This window comes from Poecilia latipinna, unplaced genomic scaffold, assembly GCF_001443285.1.
Source record: "Poecilia latipinna isolate Pla-1442-1.1 unplaced genomic scaffold, P_latipinna-1.0 Scaffold60, whole genome shotgun sequence".
Classification (NCBI taxonomy): Eukaryota; Metazoa; Chordata; class Actinopteri; order Cyprinodontiformes; family Poeciliidae; genus Poecilia; species Poecilia latipinna.
Window position 1 is genome coordinate 646814 of NW_015112676.1, and position 13342 is coordinate 660155.

The following is a 13342-nucleotide window of genomic DNA, read 5'->3' on the forward strand; positions in this document are numbered from 1 at the left end:
CCCCCCCTTCAGTTTCTCTAGCCACATGCAGACCTGACCTGTAACCAAATAGACTCCATTTGGCAACACGATGAAGACTGTAATGTCCCAAAAAGAAACATACCTTTCCCTAAACTAAAGAACTTGAAACACTGATAAGAAACAAAATCACTGAAAGGGTTACACAGCCATTTTTTGGACTAATGAACCACAGTCAGAGTCGGATCCATTATTATTTATCAGTGAGACAAGGCAACAATTAAATCCATCTCCTTCTGGTTTTAATTTGCTATCTGGTCTACGTGTTTCTGACTCTGAATATCCCCTCGGTTCAGAAAACATTCCCGTTTACTTCAAAATGCTCCATTTTTTTCTGTCAGTTTTGGAATAAGTTAAAAACTTTTGTCAGTATTTTTTTGTGTGTGTGTGTGAAAGCAGGTGCTTTTAATAGCTGAGAACCACTCGAGACAACAAATCCTAAATTAAAAGCAGCTGTGTGGAACTGCTCTCACTATCCTCTAAAACCCTCTGTGGACTCGACACTGCTAGTAAATCAAACTTATTGTTACATGGCAAAGCAAAGTGAATTTTAAGCACGTGTTCATGTGTTAACACACTTTTTGCAGACGGCTCTGACGCCACGGAGCTGCTGCCTCTGTCTCCTCGTGCCTCGGACCCTGGTCTGGACCCTCTGAGGCGCCTTCTGTCCCCGGCATCCGATCAGCCGGCCGACAAGAAGCCCAAGAAGACGGGAGCCGATTACAGAGCTCTCTGGAAAACTGCCATCCACCAGCAGATCCTGCTGCTGCGCATGGAAAAGGAGAATCAGAGGCTGGAAGGTGAGCGTAAATCCCTTCTCCACCGCACCGAAAAGTGGCATTTTAAGCCTGGAGCGCATTCTTTGCCGGTCACATGAAGGACACACGGTGCTTATGATGACCTCATACTTGCCGAAACAGGAATTACACTTTTGTGTGTGTGTGATTTTTTTTTTTTTTTTCCTCACTAGTTCAATTTGTAAAAACTGCAACGTGGTTTATAAAAAGTTTCATTTCACCAGAATAGCTTAAAGAGCATAAATCATCATTCTTTAATAACTTTTCAACTATGTTTAGATTTTAGCTTATGATACTTGTGTTGCTTTTCATGATTAAAGTATATATATGTAAATTAGCCAATAGTGAGCAAGGAGCCATGATGTTGTGCTTGAAATCCAGACCTGCTTTGCACAACAGCATCCTAAGAGGAAAAGGGTCAACAAACTCTCCAGCTTGAACGTGATTTACAGTAGATGTACAATATTCAATAAATTTAGATATTGTTGAAAACTTAACTTATTCAAACTCAGCCTACTGAGTGAATCACATTATGTACACAGAGTGATGTTTCAGACCTTTATTTCTGACAGTTGTGATGATTTGCAGCGTGTAGGTCATGAAAATGTCACTCTCGAGGTAAAACGTCTAAGAAATGGTGAAATAGTGTAGAAATCTAACAGATGTACGCAGTTATTTCAAAACACTCTGTGGAAATCTCAGTCAGCCACAGCAGTGAATGGCCTCTTGAGGCAAAAGACTAAATTCAGGTTAGTTTGTGTATTTTTTAAATTTATTTTTTGGCAGTGACTGGAAGCAGCTGAAAGTCTCGCCTTGTTTTTACAATTGATCAGTTCCTGTTGTACTCATAAGGGTTTAACAGAGACGCAGTGGAAAAATATTTCTGAATTCAAGGAAGCAGTTGCTGCTGATGTAGCACCAAGAACAAGACGGTTAATCTACATTATTTGAAAGGATCAATAAAACAAATTTGAGTTTTTTATTTTTAGGATACAGTCCAGCTCTCTAAGATGCCATTCATCAAAAATAAATGGCATCTTAGATTGCACTTCTCAATAGACGTATGCAGAATTAGGTCTCAGCAGCAATGAGTGTCTGAACATAATATTTTGATGCATGCACATCTCAAAATACACACACAAAGAAAAGAGCGAATCACTTTAATCCAACACCAACCCATCTCTTTTTGTTTGTCTGATATTTTGACGTCATTGCTGGTCTGAGGACCTTACAGTGCAAAACTGTTTTCTGTAGAAGGTAAGCATTATAACAGAAGCCTCTGGGATCAGGGAAGAGGTTTTGCATGATACTAGTGGCTAGCTGCAAGAGTCATTCAACTCATCTTTCCTTTTTTTTTTTCTTTTTTTCTGCATGTCATGGGGTTGGCGGTGGGGGTGACCAACTTTTTTTTTTTAATTATCCTTCCGTTCTCTTCATCACTACGATCAAACCTTTAGAATAATCTGGTTTCTATTTGGTGTTATTGTGGCTTTTGTGTCCCGTGTTTCCATCTCAGCTAAAGGACTGATGGTCTGCATCATCTCCTGGTGGTTTTTGCCTGTCCCTTTTTTTTGCCCTCTTCAGCGAAGCGATGTTCAGTTTGTTCCCTTATCTGTTTTTCGTACCTCCTAATTCAACCGAAGCGAGTCGAGATGAGCTGCACATCCGCAAAATGAAGCTCAACTACCAGGAAGTGTGTACCTGCTCCAAGGAAGCTCAGGCGCTCTGGGAGAGAAAGCTAACGGCTCCAGGCAGAACCACAAACCCACAGGACAAGGAGGACATATACAGAGCCATCTGCCAGGGTGAGAGGGAAGTGCATGGGTGCACTTTAAAAGCCTGACGTTATTAAATGTTACCTTACCTTATACTTACTTGACTTATTTGTTTTTCTGCAGGAGTTCCAAAGAGCAGACGCGGGGAGGTTTGGTTGCTCCTTTCCCATCAGCATCGGCTGCAGCACAGGCTGCCCCAGCGCCAGCAAGCTCCGGACACCCCCTACTACGACCTGCTGAAGCAGCTCACCGCACAGCAGCACGCCATTCTGGTGGACTTAGGTGGGCATGCTCACCGTTACGTGACCTCCGCTTAACCGCACGGCCCCACTAGGATTGAACACGACAAAAAAGCGGAAATATTCTCATCGGTGCCCCCACTGCAGGCAGAAGCGACACCTTTAAGTTCAAAATCTACAAGAAACAGAAGTAAAGCTTTCTGTGTGTCTTGTTTAGAAATTTACTGTGACTGATTTTCCTTGCTATGAGTTGCGCAAACATTTCTTTGCATTAGGAAGAAAGGAAATAGACGTGAGGAAGTCGGATGACGGTTGTAGTGTAGCTTTCAAAAGCACCTAAAAACAAAGGAGGGACGTGGAAGTTGATGCTTCTCTTTTTGCTACAATTATAGGAAGAAAGACATGTTTTATTCTACACACGGGGTGGAGATTTAGTTAATATGTTGAATTTAAAACACAAACACAAATCTGCTGCGGAGCTAAATTCTTGAGTATTTAATTTAATTAAGTAATTAAATTAAATACATTTGAACTGAATTTGAATGCCCCTTGCATTTCTTAAGCTGAACACTTAAAGTTGCAGTTGCAGAAATGACTATTTTCTCAAAGTCCATAGAATACACCAACACATGGTTTAAATTAAAAACTAAATTCTTTCCAACTTGACTCACAGTCCGGATGGTTCCAGGATTTGTCTCAAATTTTCTGAAGTGCTTGTCTAAAATGTACACGTCTACTTTCTGTTTTAATTTGTTGATAATACAGCTTATTTAAAAGTTTATGAACTTCGTACTTGAACTTCGCCGCCGTGAGATTTAAAGACTAGTGTTTCAGCTGCTCTTTGTGCCACTCGTCACTAAAACCAGCAGCCGCCTGCAGGAAGGTGCAGCAGCCAATACAGTCCCTTGGATTATCTATAACAAAGGGTAAAAGCCACTTATATTGTTAGCGACTACCTCGATTGGTTAGATTAAAAACACAATAGTCGCTTCCTACATTAGGTCTGCAAGCTGCGCATGGTAAAATGGGCTTCGATGTAGAATAAATATAATGGGAAAGCTGAAACTGTGGTCCCACTACTGAGTGGTGCATAAAATTACAAACAGCGAATAGTTAATGAAGTTCTCACACGGAGCATTGTTTTTATAACAGAAGCTTATAGCTGTAAATCCAACTCCCTCCTCAGGCCGGACCTTCCCCACACACCAGTACTTCTCAGCCCAGCTTGGAGCGGGCCAACTTTCCCTCTACAATTTGCTGAAGGCGTACTCTCTGATGGACACAGAGGTACACGCTGTAATCCTTTTTGCTCCGCTCACAGAAACATTCAAAGTAAAGAATCTCCTCAAAGTCATTACGAAGCGTCCTTTTCCTATTTGTTTCTCCGCAGGTTGGCTACTGCCAGGGCATCAGCTTTGTGGCCGGAGTGTTGCTGCTCCACATGAGGGAAGAGCAAGCTTTCGACATGCTGAAGTTCCTGATGTACGACCTGGGCATCAGGCGGCAGTACCGACCCGACATGGTTTCACTGCAGGTCAGCGCACGCGCACTGATCGGCTGCTTTGACATGCCGCTCGAACAAAAGCAAACTCATGAGTGCACAGAAATATTTTTCATATCAAAACCGGTGAAGACTTTTGCACTTCAGCGTTTTTTTGTTTTGTTTTATATATATATATATATATATATATATATGCATTGTCTGCATGTTTAGGATTTTTATTTTACTATTAAAACAAATGTCTTGAAAACCATCAACTATTCTCAACCATGCACTATTTTGCTTTAGTCTTTCACATAATAAATACAATTGATCAAAGCTTGTGTTTGTACTGCAACAAAATTAGTCATAATTTTTAATGGAGTTAATTTCAAGGTCTGTAATTACTTGATCACAATTTGATTGAAAATCATATGTTGACAAATTAAGCAACATCTTTAATTCAAAAACCCTTTTTTGCGGCTACGTTATTGAATAAATAGACGTAGGAGCTGAACATCAAAGAGATTTGTTGCTTTTCATCTGTTATTTGTATTATTTAACCATCAGATTTGGGCAAAAGCGCTATTATATCCATCCAGCATTCAGGGATCTTCTTTGGAAAAAAAAAAAAAAAAAAAAACTTATTTAGAAATGTGCCCTGTGGACACTCACATTAGCACCGGGTACGTCTGTGCTGCAGCAACACGTTTTGCATTTAGATGGCATTTCAGGCTTGAGTAGCTCCGGTTACCGGCCGACTCCTTTATGCACAACGTACACAACAACAGCCTCTTCCAGAGTCCCATCAGGCTATTTATTGAGGCAAAAATGAACCCTGAGGGGTCCAAGGCACGCGACTTCGCTGTCTTTTGGTTTGTTTGTGGATGTCGCGTGTGCGTCGCATTTAGGGCATACCAGAAACGCAAGTATAAAGGTTCCAGCTGGAACTTTTATATGTAAAACTAAAACTGAAAAAAAAAAAAAATGAGTAAAAATTTTTAACACATTAAAATCTATGTAATTAATTAATCAAAATTAACGCATTAAAGTTCTGGCCGCAAAATAAGTAAAAAAAAATGCTCTAATGGTATGAATACTTTTACAAACCACTGCAGGGACAGTTTTGTCAGACGGCTGAGCGCCTGATGAGTCATGATGGATGAACAACCAAGATGTGAACATCGCCAAAGGGTTCAGGTTCTAACCTGTGCTGACCTTCCTGCTTGCTTTTTGGCCACTTTGGGCATTTTGTCACAAATACTCGATAAAGGCTGCTGCTGATACTGATTACAATAATAAAAAAAAAACCCTGTTTCATAGTATCATTGAACAAAAGAATTTTCCCCCAGTAACTAATAGCTCTGTTTGCAATAATTAATAGAGAATCATTAAGATTTTTATGCATTGAAAATTGTTCATTAAAAAAAAAAATCTCTGCTGAGTTCTCCATAACATTGTTCACAAACAAATTAAACGCTGAGAAAATAATGGGACAGAACCATTTCAGTCTTTATGAGACTGAGAGAAAATTACTCTTTGTGTAAACAAATAAACATTTAACTACTTCTTCACTTGGTCCTGCATTCTCCAAGCAGAAGAGGAAAGGCACAATGTGGTTTGCATTATAACCAGTACTGTTATCCAATAAATGCACATGGCTTCAATTTATTTCCTAAGAAAAATGCGCATTTAGAGCATCGTATCCTCTCATCCAGCAGCATCGCGGCGTAACAGAACAGCCCAGAACCCGAGTTTGCACACCAGCAGTCCAGACCTGCTCCATAGTTTAAATATTTCAGGCATTATGCCATGGATAAAACACTGAAACGTTTTACTGTAAGAACTACAGCGCCTGATCCTGAAGACAAGATGATGAAACGCACCATTCCGTTTTCTTATGTAATGCCATCACGAGGTCGAGAATGTGCAGGAATTCTTTCTGAGTCGATGTTTTATTTTAACCAAATGTGTGTCAACTTTGTGTAAGAAAATACCATTTTAAAATATTTTCTTACAGTTTTATGCTTTTTGTCTTTATTGCCTTTTTTTTTTATTTAAATTGCTTTTGACGGGAGTGACAAGTGCAGATTCCAGTTTTGCGAATGTGTTTTGAAAGCACAGAAACACACACAAAAAAAAACCAAACACATCTACTTCCTGTTTAAAACCATGCACAGTGTGCTCCTCCGTTCATTTTATAGCGGTCATCTGCCTGTCACCTTTTATTGGTTTGATTTGCTGGCAGCGGCGTGTCTCCACCTCTCCGTCAGACCACACCTGCTCTGTTAGCTCCAGTTAAACATCAGCTGACCTCACCATAGTTGAAGCATCGACAGCGGGGCGGGGGGTAATGTTTAATCTCCTCCAGGTAACCGTTCAGCCGAGCAGAAGCCTGCCGTTTCCCTCCCTGCAGCGGTTTTGGTCTTTAAAGACGTTTCCTCACATATTTGTGCTGTTTCCTTTGCGCTTCGGGAGGAGGCTCAGGTACCGCTTGTCTTCTTTGTTACTTTGAGGAAATTGTAAAAGCTTGGAGTCTAATTTTAGCCCGAGCTAACTTCTGCTTCTCCTGTCTTTGCTTTTTGCTGTCTCATACTGTAAAAAGAGTTGTTGCAGCTCATCAGACGCACGGCCTTGTCTGAGCAAGTCCTTTAAGCAACACTGCTTTCACTTTACCAGCGCTGTGGTTCAATGGGGGAGGAAAAAGGAAGAAAAAAAAAAGAAAAAAATCCTTCATTGATTCTTGGATTTCTTTTGGAAACCTTGTCTCTTCCAGATCCAGTTCTACCAGTTTGTTCTGACCTGATGTTGCCTTTTTTTTTTTTTTGTCTCCCTGGTGCTCCAGATTCAGATGTACCAGCTCTCCAGGCTGCTGCACGACTACCACCGGGACCTTTACAATCACCTGGAGGAGTACGAGATCGGGCCGAGCCTCTACGCTGCGCCTTGGTTCCTCACCCTCTTCGCCTCGCAGTTCCCCCTCGGCTTCGTGTCCCGCATCTTTGGTAAAGCCCAGAACATTGGGGTCTCTGATTGCAGCCAAATTGCCTCGGCAGAATTATATCTGCTGAGGCATTTGTGTTGGAGATTACATTAACACTTTTCTGATGCTGCTTCTTCTTTGTTTTTTGTTGTTGTTGCTGTTGTTTTTGTGGTTAGATCTAGTGTTTGTACAGGGTACTGAGGTGATCTTTAAAGTGGCCCTCTGTCTGCTGAGCAACCATGAGAGGGAGATAGTGGAGTGCGACAGCTTTGAGAGCATCGTGGACTACCTGAAAACGACACTCCCCACGCTCACGCAGACACAGATGGAGCAAACCATTACCAAGGTACCGAAAGGGATTCAATGCAGCGCATCGATGCAAAAGTAATGCTACAATTTTCTCGCATCTAATTTGGTTTTGCCAACTTGTGAAAATTGAACACAGAACACGAATATTAAAAAAAAATAAAGTATACATGCAATTACATGTGTTTTATGCAGAACCTTGTAAAGGTTTTCACACCCCTTGCACAAGTTTCAGTGTAATTTTATTGAGATTTTTTTTTTTTTTTTTGGTGGATCAAGACGGGGAATATTTTTTGTCTTACTAAATTGAAATGATTCCCACAGCGTGATTCTGCCACCCCAACACTTTACTTTGGGTCCAGGCCAGAAAGTTCAGGTTTGGTTTCGTTTGACTAGAGCACATCTGCTGCGTCTCCAAATGGATCGTTTTTAAATTTTCAGTTGGACCTGTCATTGCTTTCCAAGAGAATCTTGAAAAGTCTTGACTGTATAAAGAACAAAAGCCCAACATAGCTCAACAATTGCAGATGTTTTTATTTTGGTCTACATAGAAACTGCATACTTTCCTTCTAGCATGATACCCATCAGTAGTTTGACTGACTACTGATAGAAAAGAGCCCCCTGAAAATCAAATGTTTTACAAACAAAGCAAGGCTATTGCAATACACAATTTATTTCCAGGCTTTATATGTCTGAAGCTTTGGTGCAAACAACCTCACTGCAGCTCATTCTGGATCACTAGGTGATGGACATGGACATCTCCAAGCAGCTGCACGCATATGAGGTCGAGTACCACGTCCTGCAGGATGAGATGTTGGACGCCGGGCCGCCGCCCGACGACTCGGAGCGCCTCGACAAATTAGAGAAGACGAACGTGCAGCTGAAGAAACAGAACATGGATCTGCTGGAAAAACTTCAAGTAAGGAAAATAAAGTGCAACATCGCATGTTTAAGTGGTAAACCAGAATACTGTTGAGTGGATATATTCTTCTGCAGAGAGTCACAATTTGTTAAAAAAAAATAATGCCAATTTGTGCAATCTCGAAGAAGCTGTGTGTAATTGCAAAAATGTCATTGCCTCGGATTACCTGTAGATGGCACTAATACATCAGTGGAAAACACAGCGGCAATGAGAGACTGTTGAAGAAACAAAAGGCCTGAGAGCTGTTATGTTCTCCACGTACTTCAATCATTTCAGTGAAGTGTGAATCTGTGGAGGAGGACTGATAAAGTCGCACCTGATGAGCTTCATATTAACAGAGGTTTGAAAGTTCTTCAGGCGCTCTCATGTCTGATTGTAGCGAGAGAAAATCACTAGAGGGTCAATGTTTTGGACTTGGACTTGGTTTTCGACTCCTATAAAGCTCAACAAGTTATTTCAAGATCGTGGATGAAATGCACATTCAGATGCATTACGCCGATTACTGACGTTATCCTCCCGGGCTGCGGTGCGAAATTGCACGTCTTGTTTTACAGTCCTCAAGATTTTCAAATTTGAGTGTCCGTTTTGCAACAGCGCCTGACTGAGATGCGTTCTCTCTGTCCTGCAGGCTGCAAGGCAGAAGATTCAGACTCTGGAGACGAGCGTGGAGAGCTTCCTCTCTCGGGAGAGCAAAATGAAGCACATGATTCGCTCCCTGGAGCAAGAGAGGGCAGCCTACCAGAGGACGGTTGAACGCATGCGCTCCAGCCTTCCCCCCGACGCCCTGACAGATGTGGAGATGACCCAGATCAAAACAGGACCCAACGGGAAAGCCAAAACCGCAGCCAAGAAGCCCTGATGGCAACAGGAGGGAGTAGGTGGGGATGGAGGGAGGCGGCAAGGGGAGGGGGGCTGGAGGAGGCATTGGCTGCGTTTGGCCAGATGCAGCGACTCAGATCCACAAACTGTCAAGTGAAGACTGCTCAGTGGAAAGCCGACGAGCTCCACTTTACTTCTGTGATGAAGTGTGGCGGCGTTTTGTAAATGTTTGAAGTCTTGAGACAGACAGACTGCATGGGGAAACATCTCGGTTGTGTTTGATGAGCAGATAAAAAGGGTGGTGGGAGGATGGTTTCAGGGTTTCCATAGCGCAGAAAAGCCAATGTTTCTCTCATCTGATTCACGACCCGTTTGGAGGTAGAACCGACGGCCACGCCGTCCTGCAGTGGCCGGATGTTTTGGCTCTATTCATGGGGGAATTTCCTTGATCGCGCTGCCTGGATGTATTTTACTGCCTGACGGAGTAACTCCACAGAAACTGCCTGTTGAGACGTCATTTTTTTCAGACCTTACGAGGTCAATTTACAGCCATTACCAGTGTCTGATCGGGGGGAGCGTTTTGTTGTTCTTTTACACGTTCGTCTCCAATGAAAGCTTCGCTTTATTACATTTTAATCACTTGAAGTTTTTAATGAATGTAACGTCTCCTCGTGGGTCGTTCTTATCGCGTTCGTTCTCTCGCCGCGAAGGTCGGCGTCACTCTTCAGCAGAACTAGAGTGCAGCATCGCTAGAGATCGCTCAGAGTGCCATTTCTTCTCGAGAAACGTCTCTTCTAGATCTCGGGCAGGATGTGAGGTCGCCTGCCTCCTCGGCTTCCTGTAAGACGCCGGCCGCGCCGGTCGTCTCTGTTTTAGCACCGCCTTCAGACTCCGAGGCAGAGCTCGCGCTCCCCGGGAGGCACAGACTAAACAAATCGAGGTGGAGACGGGATCTGAATGTACACGCTGCTGCACTTAAAAAAACAAAACAAAAAAAAAAACGAAAGAAAAAAGCTCTGCGAGGCAGCACCGCTTTAGTTTCTGCAGCGCCTCTCAGAAGTATTCGTAGCTGTCGGAACCGTTTCACATTGTCTCAGCGACGACTACGATGTGTTTTTTCATGGTTTAATTTGACATATCAATGCAATTTGCATATAATTGTGAATCAGAAGGAAATTGAAGCATTCATCCATCCAACTCTGATGGGAGAGAGTGTGTCACTCTCAGGACAGACAGTTGACATTTGACCTAACAGTCATGTTTTTGGACTGAGAGGAAGCTGGAGAACCTGGATTGAATCCACCTATGCACAAAAGAGAAAATGCAAACCATGCAGAGAGAGCAAAACCCCTCCAGACTGGAGACCCTCTTGCAGAAAGTCAAAGGTGCCATTTGACAGAAAAAAAGTGTGTCTGCAAAAACTCAAAATCTTACTAGTATTGTAGTCTCTTCTAGTTTCTAGTGCAAATGTATTAGTACACTTGATATGAGACACAATTAACTTACAAGCAACTTTCCAGCAAGATACTGAAGCTTGTTTTAAATCAATAATTCCCCAATATTGACAAAATTGTATTAATTACACTGGAAGATTATTTCACTTATGATAAGACGTTTTTCTAACGTCATAAGTGAAATAATATGCCACTGGAAGGAATTATTGACTTAGAATAAGCTTTTATATCTCGCAAAAAAAAAAAAGTTGTAAGATAGTTTTACCTCATTTCAAGGATTCTGAGATACTTGCATTAAAAATTAGACCAAAAATACTTTGCCAGATTTTGTGTCTTTGCGGTGTAGACTTTGTTTACTCTGATACCCCTGAATAAATTGCGGTACAGCCAATTCCCTTCGGAATCACATAATTAACTATCTGTAGTTCATCAAGTACGTAGCACATTTTCCATATTTTTTATAATATAAGCAATTTTAACAATCATTTCCAAATCACCCTCGGCGCTGCGTTGGTCTGTTATCTAAAATCTGTGTGATAAATTGAATAAATTGTAGTCGTAAGTTAACATGACAGAGTACAGAAATGTTTGCTGGGCACGAATACTTTTGAAAGGCACTTTACTGTGCTCAAGACGTCAATTAGATACGTTGTTGTCGGAGCACAATGTCCAAAACTGGAGAGTTTAGTTTAGCAGAGAAATAAGAAAGGAGCTAAAATGAGCCTGAGGGCACTTGAGCTGCCCTCTCAACGATAATGAGTCTTGGGTTTTATATACTGCATCTAGACACACACACACACACACACTGCAGTGAAGTGGTTGACTGTATGGACAGACGGTTTATATGCTTTTAAAGCTCTGTCCCTGGCTCCCTCTTTGATTTTGTTTTCTGTCACCTCCAGGTCTGAATCACCGTCATCACTTTTTATTCAAGTAAAAACTTGTCCTCGTCTTTTAAAAGGTGTGTGTGTGTGGGGGGGGAACTCTTTACAATTAAATTAGGGTGGCTTCTATCGTGAAACAAGAGGGTGTTCATCAGCCGTCCTGCCCTGGGAGACGAGTGACACATTTGTGCTGGTTTGGAGTGTAAAGTTTTTATTCTGTTACTTGAGTCCCAGAAGATGTATGGTAATGGCAGCCAGTGCAATACGTTTGTTTATCAATCATACGCACGTCTTTACATGCGAGTGATGTCGGCTAATTCGCATAAAGTGTCTTCAGCCGTCGTGTAAATAAGGCTGTAAGTTCCCGGCGAAAACGAGCGTTTTGTTTTTTGATTGAGTTGTTATTGAAAAAATGAGCTGCATGGATTTACCCAGCAAAACATATCAAATGGCTCGGTTTTTTTTTTGGTTTTTTTTAAACCAACAACTTTTAATGGATGCATGCAGTAGAGAGGAAACTGAGCCTTTGTCTGTAGTTTGTACTACTGCAATATCCATGCATCTTGATGTAAGACCATTGAACCAAAGATGTGCTTTATTTCCTGGAGATACATGAACGAACTCATTCAAAATGCACAGTGTTTTACATATTTTATGGGCTTTTTCACCGAATCTGTCTCGCTTCTTCTTTTTTTTTTTCTCCCTAGATGTTGTTTTTAACAGTAACTTGAAGAAATACCAAATATTGGTCTCAAAAACTTGAGTATGCGATTAAAAAAAAAACCAAACAATGTCAGGTCTTTTTATCATCATTACATAATTTATTTTTTATTTTGCTACCCAATGCTCTATATGCAGGGCTCCTGTGCATTTCGTGTCAGAATCCCTGGTTTTAATATGGACATTAAAAAAAAAAAAAAAACAGGATGGATGGATGGGCAGTAAGGTAAATGAATGGATGGTAAGATAAACAGATTAATGGACAATCGGAAAAGCGAGAGGTCAAAATTATGGAAGATTGACCAGAAGGAAGGACGGCAAAACAAATGGAAAAGTGCACAGTGGATGGATGGGCTTATGAAAATACATTTCATACTTTTTCAGACTGCATTGGAACCCTGTGTGTGAAGTTTCAGCCTAAGAGTTTCACTGTTGGGGTCAGCATCTCGACTGCTAACTAGTGCTTGTATCACTGTGCATAAACTGTCAACATGAGGGCTACACTGACGCAAAGAAACTGTCCTGAATACATCAATAAACCTCACCTTGCCTTGTTTTCAGTCTCCCTATGTATTTCCTTCCCATCAGGAGATCAAATAATTAAATTCTGTTCCTTTAGCGCTCCAAGTTTACCTCGCTTAAAAGACCAGCGCAAGCCGACATCCACAAAGAGCATAATATAAAGGTTTTTTTGTTTTTTTTTTCATTAGGAGTTGTTCTTTTATCAGCAACTTGGGCAAATTAAACCGTATTTCCACACTGAGCTGAAAGTATGAAAGAAAATAAAAATAAAAAAATCTCAGTAGAAGTCAAAGATTTAGCCTTGTACACATTTAAGATTGAATCAAATAGTTGACTTCCCTTCCCGACCGTGCGTGACTCACTGCTCTGTACGAAGCAATGAGTTTCACGTGTTTTAAGTGTTAGTTTGTGAGAAAGTCCTGT

The 13342-nt window shown here is 41.4% G+C and overlaps 1 protein-coding gene across 3 annotated transcripts in view; it reads left to right on the plus strand.

Annotated features, from left to right (window-relative positions):
* tbc1d4 (TBC1 domain family, member 4) overlaps positions 1 to 12951 on the plus strand; it is a 43889-nt gene extending 30938 nt beyond the window's left edge. For 2 of the 3 annotated variants that reach the window (XM_015057039.1, XM_015057049.1), the window contains 9 exons: positions 606 to 818; positions 2459 to 2620; positions 2714 to 2872; positions 4016 to 4116; positions 4220 to 4363; positions 7155 to 7314; positions 7469 to 7638; positions 8341 to 8517; positions 9149 to 12951. In XM_015057039.1, the coding sequence (XP_014912525.1) occupies positions 606 to 818; positions 2459 to 2620; positions 2714 to 2872; positions 4016 to 4116; positions 4220 to 4363; positions 7155 to 7314; positions 7469 to 7638; positions 8341 to 8517; positions 9149 to 9379 (1517 nt within the window). In that variant the 3' untranslated portion in view covers positions 9380 to 12951. The other variant, XM_015057057.1, reaches the window with a different exon arrangement.
* The last annotated feature ends 391 nt before the right edge of the window (positions 12952 to 13342 follow it).